General features: G+C 38.3%; 1 protein-coding gene across 5 annotated transcripts in view; it reads left to right on the top strand.

Moving 5' to 3' along the window:
• mical2b (microtubule associated monooxygenase, calponin and LIM domain containing 2b) overlaps positions 1–11,191 on the top strand; it is an 88,589-nt gene extending 77,398 nt beyond the window's left edge. For all 5 annotated transcript variants that reach the window (XM_063000787.1, XM_063000786.1, XM_063000785.1 and 2 more), the window contains 7 exons: positions 1,402–1,475; positions 1,846–1,935; positions 2,021–2,114; positions 6,303–6,405; positions 7,061–7,134; positions 9,334–9,548; positions 10,676–11,191. In XM_063000787.1, coding sequence (XP_062856857.1) covers positions 1,402–1,475; positions 1,846–1,935; positions 2,021–2,114; positions 6,303–6,405; positions 7,061–7,134; positions 9,334–9,518 — 620 coding nt within the window. In that variant the 3' untranslated portion in view covers positions 9,519–9,548; positions 10,676–11,191. The remainder of the gene's footprint in view (positions 1–1,401; positions 1,476–1,845; positions 1,936–2,020; positions 2,115–6,302; positions 6,406–7,060; positions 7,135–9,333; positions 9,549–10,675) is intronic.
• Positions 11,192–17,439: the final 6,248 nt, after the last annotated feature.

Below are 17,439 nucleotides of genomic sequence, written 5' to 3'. Positions count from 1 at the left end.
ATGGATGTTCAAGGTGTTCTCTGTGGCTTTGAACCTGTTTAATAAATTTGTCCCTGAAATCTTTTTACCATCACAAAAATTACAGCTAGATGTAAAAGCTTCTCAACCAACAGGATCTTTTATAATAAAACCAGGTTCAAATTGCCTAAGTTTTTTTTGCAAGCAGTATTCATTATTAGAGTATTCATATATAGAATTCAATAGTATTCATATTGTCCCTAATCACCACTAGGTGGGATTCACACTGATTTTTCGTTCTATAGTTATTCTATTTTAAATCTTTTCGCCCCCCCGCCGGTCCGTGAAATGATGTCTTAAATGAAACCGGTCCAAGGTGCAAAAAAGGTTGGGCACCGCTGCATTAGATAGTCTATCATTATAAACACTTGCTAAACACTACACCTATCTGGTCCGAACATTCATTAATTATTTTAAAAGCTATTTTATAAGCTGAACTTTGGATACATAATTACTGATGGTAGCTCATAGTTTGCTCTTAAAAGCCAAAAGTGTCTTGTGATCAGAAAGTGTACACTGATAAAAGACTAGAGGAAGATTAACACATTGAGACTAGAGCAGTTTTCCTTTTTATGCACAAAGTGTCTATCTGCAACTAGTGTAAATAGGGTTTAAAGTTCAGTAAGTTTAAACAGCATTTAAAAATCCCAACAGCACTGCTGCACCTGCTACCATTATCCCAGTACAACAAGGAGTTGTGGATTTTGATTCCACTATAATTGCTAATTTTATTAATTATCCATAATGTACAAGTGAAAACTTGCTTTTAGGGTTAAGAAAATCATTAAAAGTCAATAACTGAAATACATTATATATATACGTATATATTCAGACCTCTTTGCATATTTTTCACAACAAAAATCAAACCATTAAGTCCTAGGAACTGTCTGTGGACATACACAATTAAATTGTGGCCAGGCAAAGATCAGGGCAATGATATTAAGCAATATTTAGAATTTAAGGTTTCCCAGGCCCACGCTGACCAGAATCATTTTGAAATGGAGGAGTGGGACATCCAGCCAAATTAGGAATCCAGGCAAGAAGTGGCTTGGTCAGGGAGGTAAGAGAGAACCCAATGTCCAATAAACTGATTGGTTCTGGAGATTGCATTGTAAAGTCCAGCAAAATTAGGGGAATTAGGGAACAAGGTCAGTGATTACATTTTTGACATTTTTGTTTGTGGGCTTTTCCTGCATCTATGATTACAGGAAATCACTGGTGAGAATCCAAAAGTTGTTCTGAAGTGCGTGTTCATTTTTCTGTTAGTGACACTGACATTAGCTCAGTCAGACCTGCCAGCTGCAGCGATGCCAAAGCAAGACCTAAACTGCATAGTTAATCTTTCTCTCACTAAGTAGACATTGTGTCTGTTGTATTTCTTAGGCTCTTCGCAGCAGCAACTGGAAGATGAGGATTATTCTTCCAGTGAAGAAGACCAGGAATCCAACTTTTTCAGGGTAAAGACTTTTTACAATTATCATCCTTCAACCATCGTTTTTGTAATAAAATCAGATTCTGCAGTTAGTGGCCAGACATGCCCGCTTTATACATAGGCATGTTATATGGGCGCAGCAGTAAAATACACTAACCCACTACCGCTGAGATCCAAGGAACAAATCTCAGTGGTGCTGTCTGCTGGTCTGGGCCTCGGCCAACCAACTCCCCCCACTTCCCAGCCAAACGTCACACCTGATTATGTTTAACTGAAAATCGTGAACATTAGTTTCTTATTTGTATTATTATTTTTCACTACTTAACTTCGCAGTAGCTGTTTTTATGTTGAACCATCCCTCTGTGTATCATTTCTCTGTTTTGTGCTGTTTCTAGTCTAATGCCGAGAGACGGAGGAAGCAGCAGGAGAAAACCTTAGTCCTGCAAACCAAGAGAGATCAGCTGAAGCGTCTTCATAGGGCTCAGGTACTTGCTTACACCCTCCTCACACACCATGCGAGTGTTTGCTGTGCATGTTGATGTGTCTAACCGTCAATGTTGGTGTGTGTAGATGATCCAGAGGCAGCTGGAGGAGGTTGAGGAGAAGCAGAGGGTTTTAGAGGAGAGGGGTGTAGTGCTGGAGAAGGTCCTCAGAGGAGAAACTGGTAAATCACACTTTCTTTTCCTATGTACTGTGTTGCATTACAGGCTATAGGATTTTTGCAGAGGAAATAGGACAGTGTTGGATTAAAAAATAGAAATAGAAAAGTGCCTTGTGGTTGGCATTTTGGAATCTCAGTTCTGCTACTGGCCAGCTAGGCGCCTGTATGAACAATGCTTGGCTCATACAAGGGTGGGAATGCTGGAGGGGATTCCTCATAACTGCTGAACTTATGACCTCTGCTGGCTGATCAGTGGTGCCTGCACAGAGACAGAGGATAATGGAGATTAGTGTGGCTCTCTATGAGTGATGCGAATCACCTCATGCAGGTGAAAAGAAGTGGTCGGCTACTGCACGTCTGACATTTTTTCTAAAAATTGGGAAAAATGCATTTAAAAAGAAATGAATTAAAAACAATAACAATAAAGACAACATTTTTGTAAATATACAAGTTTTAAATATTCAAGGTAAACATACAATCAGCCTTGGATACAAAAAGGAACTTTCAGGAAAAGCCCAGTCTTCATGAGGGTGGATGGGTTCCTGATTTTTAATTATTATTGATGTCACATTTACAGGTGAGCTGGTGATATCGTTAAAAGATTTGGGTAATCCAAAGAAATCGCATGTGTGTGAATCTCCAGGGCCAAATCTCTTACATAGCACTGGCGCACCCAGGTGGCACAATGGGATTTTCCGCTAGCACACCAGTGCCGAGATTCTGAAGTCCTCAGTTCGAAACTCGGTGTTGCCACCTGTTGGCTGGGCGCCATCCAGCGGTCATAATTAGCAGTGCCTGCAGCAGACACGTTTCTGCTAGGGAGGGATGACCGAGCTATGTGGGTGGGGTCTTCAAACGCTGTGTAAGGACCCTGATTAGCAGAAAGAGAGGCGCCTGTGCAGAATGCATGGGTGAAAAAGGGTTCTGCTAAGCACTGTGCACGGGTCGGAGAAGGCGTGAGCAGCAGTATACCCACCTTGACTGCAATCAGGGATCCCCAAGCAGCGGAAGACAAATTGACTACACTAAATTGGGAGAAAATGCAAAAATAAAATAGAAAAAAACTGCCATGCTTCAATGATATCACCAATAATTAATATTTAAAATTTATTAAGCATTGTTTTAAAAAAAAAAAAAAAAAAAAACCTTGAGAAACGTCTTGCAGTCATCAAATTTGAAAAAGCCTATGTTTATGTATAAAACAATATAGGGAAAACATCCGAACATATTTTACTATCTTCAGTTCACAGAGAAATTACAAATCACAACGTTCTGTATTAATTTTACATTCTGTTCCATTATTACTATGGATTGAGGTTTGTACTCCAACAGCATTATAAACCAAGTGGTATTTCAGTGGTTAAGGTATTGGATTAGTAATCATAATGTTGATAGGTAGAAATTTAAAGCAGGAATAGTGTTCATATCAAACCTCTCTACTAATATTTCATGTGAAGTTTAGTAAATTAATACCTCAGGGTTAATACCACTAATTAACCTAGCTAATCCATGTTCATTGTTGTCTCAGCCATTAGTAATCGAGGTGAATAAAAGTAGAGAATGCAATTTTACTGGCTGAATCATAAGCACTTGAACAGCCTTGATGTTTTTATAACCGTTTAGCTACTATGAAAACAGCAAGGTTAACGTTTACATGGATTTGTCCTTCCTTTCCTTTATCTTCTTGTTTTTGTACGTAGCTTAACCATATTAACCAGCGCCGTACACAAACTGTGCTTCAGTGTGTGGGGGTTTTAAAAGAGGGCAAAATTAGTCATTTAAATAGTCGTGGTTTGTATTCACAGCAAACGGCCACTTAGAGTGTAAATTGGGCTGAAATGACTGTAAAGATAATGGGTTTTGTAAATAGGTTGGAAATAGAAAAAGTGTCTCCAAATGGTCTGAAAATGTGAAGATTCATTATTTTAGCAAATGTTGACATACGTGTGGGTTATTAAAGCTCACGATTCTTCCGGATTGAAAAAGGTAACAGTGCCTGTCTGTGTAATGAGGTTCTAATCCCAGCCATAAAGGCTGACTGTGTTTGTCTAAATGCAAATTGAATTTTTAAATCTTGTATATACACGTTATATGGCCAAAAGTATGTGGACACGTCTCCAAATGATTAAGCTTAGGTGTTTTAGTCACACTAATTTGTACCAGGTGAATTAAATAAATTATATAATTATATAGAAAAGACAGCACCCTTGTAAACAAAGTGAGGTCCAAAAACACATGGTTTAACAAGTTTGGTGTGGAGAACATAACCTTTGAAAACCTTTAGAAGTTATTGGAACTGCTAAGAAGCCAGTCATTCTCACCTAACGTGTGTCAGACCTCACAAAAGTTCTTGTCTAAATGGGTACAAATTGTAAGTTTTTTTTTTTTTTTTTTTTTTTTTTTTTTTTTTTATAAATAAAAATTACTGCAGAGAAATGTATTTACCAAAGATTATTTCCGGTAAGAACAGGCCAAAATAATTTTCAAGCATTTCACATGAAAGAAGAGAGAAAATGGTTTGGACACATTGTCGAGAAGCACAAACCAAAATCAATGTAGACGATTTTAATCACACTTAATTGAGTGACTTTTCTCAGCTATCCTGTTTTATTTCATTGGTCAGTTTTGTGAGTGAGAGTGATGGCAAATTGACGCCACCTTTAATTGCAAAGTGCTGAACCAATCAGCTCCTGGGCATGGATGGCTTACAGCACACATGCAGCCTTTAAACTACTCGGGGGCCACGATCATGAATTTCTAGTTTTATTGTTTTGCTCTTTAAATTAAAGATTGTGTGACATCAGACTTTTTTTATTCTGTGTAAATAATCAGTCTGGAATAACTAAAAATGCTTTAAGCTGGTTGGACAGGCTCTTAGATTTCTTAGTATCAGCTAATACACATTTCATACTGAGTAAAAAGAAAATGTAGGTATGTACAGGGGTTGGACAAAATAACTGAAACACCTGTCATTTTAGTGTGGGAGGTTTCATGGCTAAATTGGACCAGTCTGGTGGCCAATCTTCATTAATTGCACATTGCACCAGTAAGAGCAGAGTGTGAAGGTTCAATTAGCAGGGTAAGAGCACAGTTTTGCTCAAAATATTGCAATGCACACAACATTATGGGTGACATACCAGAGTTCAAAAGAGGACAAATTGTCGGTGCACGTCTTGCTGGCGCATCTGTGACCAAGACAGCAAGTCTTTGTGATGTATCAAGAGCCACGGTATCCAGGGTAATGTCAGCATACCACCAAGAAGGACAAACCACATCCAACAGGATTAACTGTGGACGCAAGAGGAAGCTGTCTGAAAGGGATGTTCGGGTGCTAACCCGGATTGTATCCAAAAAACATGAAACCACGGATGCCCAAATCACGGCAGAATTAAATGTGCACCTCAACTCTCCTGTTTCCACCAGAACTGTCCGTCGGGAGCTCCACAGGGTCAATATACACGGCCGGGCTGCTATAGCCAAACCTTTGGTCACTCGTGCCAATGCCAAACGTCGGTTTCAATGGTGCAAGGAGTGCAAATCTTGGGCTGTGGACAATGTGAAACATGTATTGTTCTCTGATGAGTCCACCTTTACTGTTTTCCCCACATCCGGGAGAGTTACGGTGTGGAGAAGCCCCAAAGAAGCGTACCACCCAGACTGTTGCATGCCCAGAGTGAAGCATGGGGGTGGATCAGTGATGGTTTGGGCTGCCATATCATGGCATTCCCTTGGCCCAATACTTGTGCTAGATGGGCGCGTCACTGCCAAGGACTACCGAACCATTCTGGCCGCAAAAGGAGGCCCTACACCATACTAATAAATTATTGTGGTCTAAAACCAGGTGTTTCAGTTATTTTGTCCAACCCCTGTAGATGCCCAACAGGCAGATAGCACCACTGGGGATTTGAACTCTGGATACCAGTGGCAGTCGGCTAGCACAGTTTACAGCTGCAACAAAATGTTTCAATACCATCAAATGTTTGTACAGCACGATCAAAGCTTTAATATCGATTCAGCAGTAATAAAAAGTCAAACGGTTTATCCACAAGATTCACAACAAATATCCAGTGTTTGGTTGATTAAGTTCATAATCTCTAGATGATAAAGAAAAAACTAGGACCATACAGTTGAGCCATAGTACTACATCGTACCTTTTATTAGTGTTTTACCATTTTGTGTTTTGTGTTTCAGAGGACAAGTCTGAAGATGAGGGGGGGGCACTCCTGCAGACGTGGTTTAAACTGGTTCTGGAAAAGAACAAACTAGCAAGATATGAATCAGAACTCATGATTTTGTAAGTACTTTTCTATGTCTGTAAAGCATGGGTGGAGTTGGGATGAGGGTGACATTCTGTAGCTCATCAGTTTTATTTGTTTCGATGTGCATAGATTAACTTGGTGCTGTTAGAACTTGAGATTATTGCAGTTACCCGGGTGGTGCAGCAGTCTAATATGCTGGCCTGCTACAGTGACAGCCTCAACCCTTTTTGAATGGGGGTGGGTGTGGCGGCATTTGAAAGAGAGATATAATCCAGATGGACATGACTGGATTTGGTAAAAAAGGGGAAATCAATAAATAATTGAACAAAAAGGAAACACTGGAATACGCTGGACATGTTGCCAATCTATCACCGGACTCCCCCTTCCCCAAACATAGTTAACACCAGCCAGCCAATAGCACAGCTGAGATTTGAACCAGGATTTTGGCGGTGGGCTAGCGTAAAATGCAAGATGAAAGGATCAAAAGCTCGGCTGCATCAGGGACATCCTGGCACAGAAATCACTAAACAGTACTGCACATCTCAAAGTGCTTCCAAACAATCTTATATAAAAAATATGCATAAACCTGAACAGCTTCAGCTACAGTATGTTTAAACAAACTCACTGAGGGTTCAGAGTTTAGATCCGAGGTTCTCCTCTCATCTTCAAATGCAATATTTTGTGTTTCAGTGCTAAGGAGCTGGAGCTGGAGGACAGACAGAGTCGACTGCAGCAGGATCTTAGACGTCAGATGGCCAGTAAAGGTGAGGAGAAACTCCCTCCTCTTTACACTTCTCTTTATTGTCTAAGCACAGTAACACGGTCTGGTTCTGCTAAAGAGGGAGATGTGAAAATTGTTCAAAGCAGCACTCACGTGTACGTTACACATGCTGTTTCTCTCACATGAGCACTGAGTGAACATAATTAAAGAAAGTTGATGGAGGGGAGGTATGAACCAAGTACCCTTATACTTTGTGGGACATGCACTATCAGCTGAACCACTCTGAAATATTAACAGATACCTGGGGGGCCATTTTCAGTCACTAAATTATAAATCCATATATGTTGGGTGCTCAGGTGGTGCAGCAGTCTTACACTCTATCCCACCTTGAACCTTGAGTTCAAATTGTTCAAATCTCAGCTCTGTTATCATCCAGACAGGCACTTACACAGACTTGATCAGTCGAAGAGATTCATCATTATTGCTGCAAATGCAGCCTTGACTGGTCGATGGTACTTGCATGGAGATGGTGTATGATAAAGATCATTGTGTGATTCTCTGTACTACACTCTTTGTAAACCTGCCTTGTGCAGGTAAAAGAAGCGATTGATTGCTGCACATATTTCAAAGGGCGCACATGTTAGGTATGGCCCTCCTCTGTCAACTGAGTTATTGGAGAGGACATGCTGCAAATAAAGTAAGTAAAAGTGTGATGGCCGAGGTATTACTGCCTTGTGCCCAATGTTTCCCAGTAAAACTGGACCTGTAAGATCATGTACATAGTCTGCTTTTAGAGTGCATGGGGTAGAATGTAGGCTCTAGTAGCAGCAAACCTTTAAATGGGAAACATTTTCAGTCTCTATATTATAAATGCATTTATGTTGGGTGCTCGGGTGGTTCAGCAGTCTAACACTATCCCACCACTGCTGAGTATTCAAACTCTTAAATTCAAATTGTTCAAATCTTAGCTCTGCCATCGGCCAGCCGGGCACTTACACAGACGTAATCAGTCGAAGTAATTCCTCATTATTGCTGCAAATCTGGCCTCTGCTGGCTGGTTGACTGTACGTGTATGAAGCTGGTGATTAATGGAGATCAGTGTGTGACTCTCTGTACACCATGTGCCTTGTGCAGGTGAAAAGAAGCAGTTGCTGCTGCTTATATTTTAGAGGGGGAACATGTTGTAACAAAGTTATTGGAGAGGTCATGCTGCAAATAAAAGAAGTAAAAGTGCGATGGCCGAGGTATTCCTGCCTTGTGCCCAATGTTTCCCAGTAAAACTGGACCTGTCTCGACCCTGACCAGGATAAAGCAGTTAATCAAAATGAAAAATTAAAAAATAAAACTAAATAAGATTGTTACACAGTCTGCTTTAAAGGTGCATAGGCTAGAATTTATGCTCCATCCTTCATGTTTTAATTGTAAGCAGTAAAGTTGGGGGTAAAGTGAAAGACTCCTAGATGTGACTCTTTGTGAATAGAAGATGGAATGTAAACAATCTGGTCGTCTTTGGTGTGTTTTTGTGTTAATTGCTATATTTGCTATATTTGCTTTGACTGAATGATTAAACAATTTGTTTAGTTGCTCAGAAATTTCTGTCTATATTACGGTAGTGATAAAATCTTTTTTATAAAACGGATAGTTCCGGTCCTAAAATCTGATTGGCTGAGCCGTTCGAAGCCGTGGTAAAATCCCCGATAAACGCACACCTATGACCACCTCACATCATTCCATATTAATACGCCACTGAAAAGGAAAAGTGAATTATGTTCGCCCTCATGTTGCCTAGCAACACTGTTAACGAACTACCTGGGGTCGCGGAAGAATGCTTTTTGTAAGTGTTTTTATAAATTAAAAACATTTATAAATTGAACATTGTTGTATTTTATTATATTTTATGTTGACCGCCGTTTTATAAAAGCAATAAGCCACTCGAGACCGTGCGTCACTGCTATGATTTTATCACGGGGAAAGACAACCTTCCCCGTGATAAAATCGCAGTAACGCACAGTCTCGAGTGGCTTATTGCTTTATTTCTGTACACATGGAATTTTACTTGGGAAAACAGAGTGTGTTGCATTTACAGATTAACTTAAAGCCCTGGAAATAAAATGTATTGATACATTATTGTTCACAGTGGAAGAGAAAACCTGTTACTGTTTAAACATCAAGAAATCTTGGTGCTCTGATCTTGTACTCCAGTGTTGTAATATTAATAAGGTTTACCTTTTTTCTTGTGCAGACTATAAAAAGAACTCTGGGGACACAGTGGAGGAACAAACTCTGCTGGCGGAGGTGATGAAGGTGGTGGAGGAGAGGGATCAGTTGGTGAGCTTGCTTGAGGAACAGCGGCTGCAGGAAAAAGCAGAGGACCATGACCTTGAGAGTCTCATCCTCTCCAAGGGTTATCAGTTTCACTGGACCTAAGAGAGAGCGTCATTCATGAGGAAAGAGAGAGTAAGACTGCTTGTACTAAAAAATTGATTCATTATTTTTTTATGCTGCTTTCTTCTTGATTGTACTTGTAAGAGGTATCACCAGTGTGAAAAAAAAAAACCTGATAGAAAGGTTAAGTGTTTATCATGTTTTTTTTTAAATGCTTTATCTTGGTCAGGGTCGCGGTAGGTCCGGCTGCCACTGAGCACAATACAGTAACACCCCAGACAGGACACCACCCCATCCCACCTTCCCCTTCCCCAGCCAATAATGTTTGTATGTAGACAACTAACTGGCCAACACCACTGATGGATATTCAAACCCAAGCACCCAAATGCTCATCCTGGCTGTTTTGCAATGGCTGTGCCACTTCTTTGCTGCTGTGCTACATTGAGTGGCGCCCACACACAGATTTACCACTTTGACACTTGTTTTTTACCACTTGCCACAAATGCTCTGTTGTCTGAATGGGCACAAATTCTCACAGACATACTTCAAAGCCTTGTGAGCAGTCTTAAAAGAAGAGTGGCTGCTGTTATAGCTAAAAAGATGACAGAGGTCACTTTATTTTAATTCCATTTGTTTTTTAAATGGGATGTCCAACAAGCTCATGGCCAGGTGTCCAAATACTTTTGACTTAATAGTGTACATTCTCACAATGATCTATTACTACTAATTGTGTTTAGGAGAAATGTCTCAAAGGGTCTCGTTATGAATGTGATGATAATATATTAGCCTGGTATCTCAGCTGGTAGGTTGAAGTGTTGCCCCTTTAATACAGCGGTTCCTAACCTTTTTTGCACCATGGACCTTTCATATAAGATATAATTTCACAGACCGGCACGGGGATTTAAAATAGAATAACTATAGAATGGAAAATCAGTGTAAATCCTGTGCTTTTTTTTTTTCGCTGCAATGAGACGCTGCTCCCACCTAGTGGTGACTGGGGACAATAACACCCGAAACGTATTGGAAATTTAATTGCTCTTGTAGCGTTTCTAATTATTTATTATTTCTGTACGGCCCAGTAATAAACGACCCATGGACCTGTAACGGTCCGCAGCCCGGTGGTTGTGGACCACTGCTCTAATACACTTCATTTCTCGTCAATGCTGTTTTAAAGTCTGTTTCTTTTTGTTTGTAAACAGATCTCTGCTGGACGTTCTGTCTGAACAGGACGCGTGAAGGTTTTTATGCTGTTAAGACGAGCTGCAGACAGACATCACGTCATCCATTCCTACCGTCAGAAGCACTGACTGAAACAACTCACTTTCTTTTCACCAGGGAGTGACATAAAGAATCCTTACTGCCGATAAAAGAATGATCTGAAGTGCCTCGTTCTGAACCACATGATGGGTTATTTTTGTTTTTATAACTTTTACATTTATTAAATTAAAATTAGCACTAAACCACTTTACACTGGAAGAACAAGCTGTCTCTGTAGTGATAAAAATAGTTGATTTTCACAAGGGTGCAATAATAATGAATAATAATGTATGTGTTGTTGCTCTGTTTTGTTTGTGTTTGAATGTAAATCTTAATGGTAATTGGTTTTTTGTGTTCACTCAGTCTGTAATTAATTTATAATCTGAATGCAGCCAAATGTTGCACAGTTTCACTGAATAAAGGCAGCAAGCATTCCTTGCTAATGTTTGATTTTAAAATCAGCTGCAGTTGTCTGATTCGAACTTGGGTAGTCCTGCAGACTCAAACTTCGACTAAATTAAAGTCTGGAGAATCTGTCAGGGTGTTACAATCCTTTTCTAATTCTCATCAAAGTTATTGTACCTTGTTCGACTCTTTTAGGATCTGAAGAGTGAATGATGCTTTTGGCTGCTCCTGTTAGGGGTCGCCACAGTGGATCTGTTATATCGGCAGTACGTCCATTAGTACTGGATATAATAATCAGAAGGAGACCGAGATGTACAGTTAGCGCAACAGGTGCATGTTTACTCGCGTTTTCCACAGTTTACAACCACTGACGAGGAAGCGAACAACATATCCCAGCATTCAGTGCATTACCACAACTACGGTATAACAGAAAGGTCAAAGCTTACAAAATACATCACAGGATCCTATGTTAGCATATTTGATTTTGCATTTTTAACATCGGATGCCCCTCCCTAGGTTTGGGACTGGTGCTAACGGTGTTTCTCCTCAATGGCTTAATTCGTGAAACACCATACACCTCCTGTATTCTGTACTTCTGCTTTTAGGAGCCAGTAGTGTGTCTTTTACCATTATGCCACACAGTGGTAACCCTAAATATGCGGTCGAATTATCTGCTGTGGGGAGCCCCAAATACAGGAGCAGCCGAAAGGAATCATTCATCAACAGCTCTTTTCTGGTCAGAATCTTAGCTGGGCAGGTTTCACCAGGAAACACTGGGCACCAATCTATCTCAGGGCTTTGACCATCACCACAGACATAGCCAATCATGTCTGTGTAGACATGTAGCACTGTTAAGATTCACACCCACAAGCAAACTACATAAAATGCAAAGTCTTTTTTCTGAAAATATGTACTTTCAAGCTTGGCCATTTAGGTTTTAAGACATTTCATGTATGTTATGGAATGAAGAACTCTGATTTTGATGCAGGTGGAAAAGTTCTAGGTTTGTCTGAAGTGAGACTAGTACTTGGAAATGCAACAGGACACAGACCACTATCACTCTACCTATTTTAAAGGTAGTAGCAGCAGCAGCAGCTCAGCAGTTAAGGTACTGGACTGTTGATCGGAGGTTTAAGCCCCACTACAGCAAATTGCCACTCAACAAGACCCCTGACCCTCAATTCACTTGCGTTGCATTCGGTCACAGTTGTAAGTCCCTTCGCATGAATGCATTTGCTATTCTGAGCTGGTGTTTTTTTTATTATTATTATTTCTCTTGATCTTGTGTTCTGTCTTTAATGACAGTAAAAGTAAGTGAAAGCAAATTAAATCCTTAGGAAAAAAAAAAAAACACACAACGTTGCCTAAAATAAATGTACCGAATTTAGAGCCACTAAGGGGGGCAGGTTGATGAGAGCCTGGAGAGGTGCAGGTATGCATTGGATAGAAGGTGAAAAGTTAGTTGGAGTAAACTGAGTTCATGTGCATGAATGAGATAAAGGACTTTGGTTTTGGAAAGGTAGAGTTGCAAGGAGCTGAGGTGATAACAAGAATGAGTTTAGATATGTAGGGTGGAGTCTACACAATAATAAGAGTGTGGTAGCGACGTAAAGAAAAGAGTGCAGACAGGGTGGAGTAGGTGGTGGAAAGATTAAAAAAAAAAACATCCAGACTGTTATTAGGTGCAAATGCCAACATCTGTTATGGTATGAGGTGCATCAGTGCCCTTTGCATGGGTCCATAATTATTTCAGCAAGACTGCCTTGTTTTGTTTACAGTACAACAGTGTGGCTTTGTAGACACAGAATGTGTGTGTTTAACTGGCCTGCCTGCAGTCCATATCTATCATCTTTTAAATGTATGGTGCATCGTGAGGAGGAGAATCGGACAACGACGACCACAGACTGTTGAGCAGCTGAAGTCTTGTATCAAGCAAGAATGGACAAAAATTCCTGTTATTAGTGTCGTCAGTTATCAAACCATTAAAAAGCTAATTACTAGGACATGGGTAAACGGCTTCTGTCCCAGAATTTTGGAGTGTGTTGCAGTCATCAAATTCTAAATGTGTTTCTATTTATAAAATACAGTGAAGTTGATCAGATTAGTAAAAATATTTTTCTTTCTATTTTTTCAGTTAAAGATTCAAAAGAACAAATAAATCAGATTTTTTTATTTTATGGAGTTTTATAAAACGTCCCAACTTGCCTGAAAATGGTGGTTGTATAGCCTATACTACAATATACCATAACTAGGGCCCTATTAAATTCACAGAAAAATGTGCTTAATTTTAAGCATGGACCTCGTTTTTTAAAAATCACAGATTTCACAGATTTTTAAACAAAAGTGCCACATTTCACGGTAGTCATTATTTACAGATCCGTAAATACTCATCCATGTTTTGACACCCCCACCCCAGCCCACCCCAGTGTCCACATAATCAGTTGGGGGTTTTTCTTAGTTAGTTTTGTCTAACCGATTGCAAATGAAACCAAGCTTCTTTACAGTTTGCTATGTGCTAAGTTATAAAGGAAGAAATAAACTCTACATAGACAAACTATTAGGAGCAAAATACTTTACTGTTTTTTGTAAAGCGCACATTACACAGAGATGATCACGTGTGTAGAGAAGCAGACTTTTCCATTGATTATGGAATCCCCAAAGTGACAAAATGCACTCAATACGTAAACACACACATCAAACATTGTCAGCACACTGAACCAAAGAAAAGTCTGTTACACTAACTTATGATGCCGTAATGTTGTGTGATTGCTAGGATTGTCTCATACTGCGCCTCGTATTTCATATGCTACGCAAATAAAAAATTTTACATCACTGAAAACAATTCTTACATTTTCAGTTTCAAAATAAATTGCATACTACACGGAAAGCGCTTCATGGACGTGGATTAAGTACTAGAGCTGGGCGGTTCCTGAATCACCCGGGTTAATGATTCGAATCTTTGTACTGAATCAGGAATCGCGAGTCCCAAATCTCAATTAACCCGCATCCTATGAATCCTCTGAGCTGCTGCTAAGTACACAAGGCAAGTGAGCCGACTCACCGGAAACACAGCGGACTCACTCCAGTCCGTGAATCTAAGTAATAAGCTAAATATTCCAATAAACAAGCGCTTAAACACACTGGTGTTCGTTATGTGGCTGATTTTATGCACATGCTATTATTATTATTATTATTATTATAAATATTTTCTATTATTATTATTAATATCAGTAGTAGTGGTAAAGGTTAGTAATGCAGCATATTCTCTTGTAAGCAAAACAACAACAAAATATAGTTATATTATAATTAAAATGCAAATGCTTACAGGCTACTTTAGGACTGTACCACTTAAGGAGTATCATCCCAGCTAACAAAATTATGTTCTGAGAACGTTTCCCAAACGTTCCATTTTGGTTGTGGGAACGTTGCATTGGAATGTTCCCTCAACGTTATTTTGTCCAGTTTTCTTGATGTTCTCAGGGCGTCTCTGCATTCTCCACCTGCAAAGTAAACAAAGAGGTTTTTTAAGTATTTCTGCATATTTATCAGTACATGTAAAACATTTTACACTGTGACCAAGTCATTCTGGGCAGCTAAAATGCAAAGCTTCCTTGAAGTTATGTTGCAGTCTTTAATTTAATTTAAGTCTTCAATGTGCAAGAGGTGTCTGTGGCTCTTTTTTAATGGTTGAATTACTCGTATGTGTGATTTTACAGTGAAAATCATGAAATAGCATTATGGCGGTATTTAATATGCCATAAAATAATTAAGTAAACAAAATTAAGAAGGGAAATCATACTAGTGTTGTGGATGTTTTAATATTTATTTAAATATTGATTTTTTGTAAATGTTGTTTCTGTTTTTGTATTTTAAATAATCCAACTAAGCAATTAATCAAAAACATAATCACCAGATTGATTAGGAAAATAATCGTTAGTTGCAACCCTACATGTGAAGTGAAGCATTTTTGTTTTGTGCATACACGTTAGTTTAGGATTATAAACTGTTCAGACAAATGTAGGATATATGTCACATTAAAAAGCTATGTGTTAATATTTTTATGTAATTAATCTTCTTTTTACTGAGAATAGTCCACCGGGTAAAAGTGTCAGTATAAGAGTTGTAGTATGTAATGTGTAGTATGTATGTTGTTTTGAAGCAATTTGATGAATATTTTAAAAGCTATTGAAGTTATTAATCTGCTGAATACTTTAAATGCTATTGAAGTTATGAATAAAAATCTGTTTTGTATTATGTAATAAAGGGTAAAAGTGTCAGTATAAGAGTTGTAGTATATAATGTGGATTACACTAGATAAAATACATTTTGTTTTGGAGTAATTTAATGAATATTTTAAAAGCTATTGAAGTTATTAATATGCTGAATACTTTAAATGCTATTAAAGTTATGAATAAAAATCTGTTTTGTATTATGTAATACAGCGTAAAAGTGTCAGTATAAGAGTTGTGGTATGTAATGTGGGTTACACTTGATAAAATACAACTTGTTTTGAATGCATGTGATGCATATTTTAAAAGCTATTAAAGTTATTTAGACATGTGGCCATTTTCCTGGAATAAAAAAAAAACTGTTTTTAATTTTATATTTTAAACCTGTAGTTAACAGAATGCTACAATAACTAAACACAATGGCACAAATGCAGGGTTTTACCTGGGTTGTTGGTGGGCTTAGGTGGTTTAAAGCACACATATAACCTATTATTTGAAAGAAAATGTTGGACCTCCAGTATTTTAAGTGTAACATGCAGGTTAACGTCCACATTTAATTAATGTGTACCGATATGTGTATAGATTTGTCATCCTAGGTGAATTGTGTTGTAAGAGATGTTAAAAGCATTTACAAACTTCTCTATGTTCATTTCTAAGTAATATTATCTGTAAACCTAAAATCATTAAAAGTCATAAGTTTATAATAGAGCAGTTCAGCACAATAACAGCACTATAAACTAAGCAATTGCACCAGTCTTAACAAGCATTACTAAGTATTTAAAATGCACAGTGAGAAAGCTAATGTTAACGGTTAGCTAACGTCCCAAGTTAATTTGAAAACATTTCATGCTGATACCTGGGTTGTTTTCGACTTTCTACAATGAGCACTTATTTTTAATAACATTTCAGAGATAATATAGTTTTTCATGTTTATTATTATTATAAACTGTTGAAGTTTAGCAGGGCATGACAAACGTCTTTTTTTCATTTCTCACTGTAAGTAGACGACAACAGTTTAGCCGTCGGTGAGATCTTCTCAGATTCTTTTGACCTTCAATAAGTACTGACTCAATAACACATGTGGCAGGAATTTCATCTTCACAGAAGTACACAAGCACGTACTTTGGCAGACTCATGTTTCAGAGTAAAATAACTGAAAACACGACATTTGTGTTTCGCTTAAAGTTCTGTGTCGAGGCAGAGACGGTGGGTTAAAATAACGGTCTCAAGTCCAGTGCGGATGTGCGCATGTGCAGAACGAGGTGTCCGACTGTCCGTAGATGGAGACTGATGTGCTGTGTAAAGAAGAGAGGTTTGTGCAGAATAGACATAATAAAAGGCGCTATAAAGTCATTAACTGAATGATATGTAATGTAATATTTGTCCTGTATAGATGGGTTCTGATAACCGCAGTTTTTAGTGCAGTTTTTATAAAATCATGGAAAATAATGGTTTATCTTAAATATATTATTAAATCAAATATTATATAAAGCAAAACTGTTCAGTAGGAAGCAATGAATTCAGTCTTACAGTGGTGCATCTATATATATATATATATATATATATATATATATATATATATATATATAATTTTTCCTAATATGTATCTAAAGAATATCACACACATACTCCTTTAAAATTTTGTTTAAAAAAAAACATTAAAACAACGTTCATATAACATTACACATTGAACAGAATATTTATCAAGGTCACATAACGTTTATAGAATGTTCTATTAACGTTATTGTGAGAACGTTTGCTCATAACATTAGGAGAACTTTCACGTAACGTTAGTGAAAGTTGTGGGAACGTTCCCTGTTAGCTGGGATAGCCCCCATGGAAATTTATTGACTGTTTGTTTTGGTGCCACTGTGGCTGCCTGATTGGGTGAAGTTACCAGTTACCCTGCAGCTTGTTGTACCGATCAAGATTCTTCTTTAGGAGCAACAATGTCTAAACTTAGTTTATTATTCAACATTTGTCTGACATTCGGCATTCCGATCTAAATAAGTGCTTTAAAAAACACATAAGACTTATTTTATAATTTCTTACACGAATAAAAATAGTCAACA

The sequence above is a fragment of the Trichomycterus rosablanca genome, chromosome 8 (assembly GCF_030014385.1).
Source record: "Trichomycterus rosablanca isolate fTriRos1 chromosome 8, fTriRos1.hap1, whole genome shotgun sequence".
Lineage (NCBI taxonomy): Eukaryota > Metazoa > Chordata > Actinopteri > Siluriformes > Trichomycteridae > Trichomycterus > Trichomycterus rosablanca.
The sequence above is the reverse complement of the archived record's forward strand: the minus strand, read 5'-3'. Positions and strand labels throughout refer to the sequence as shown.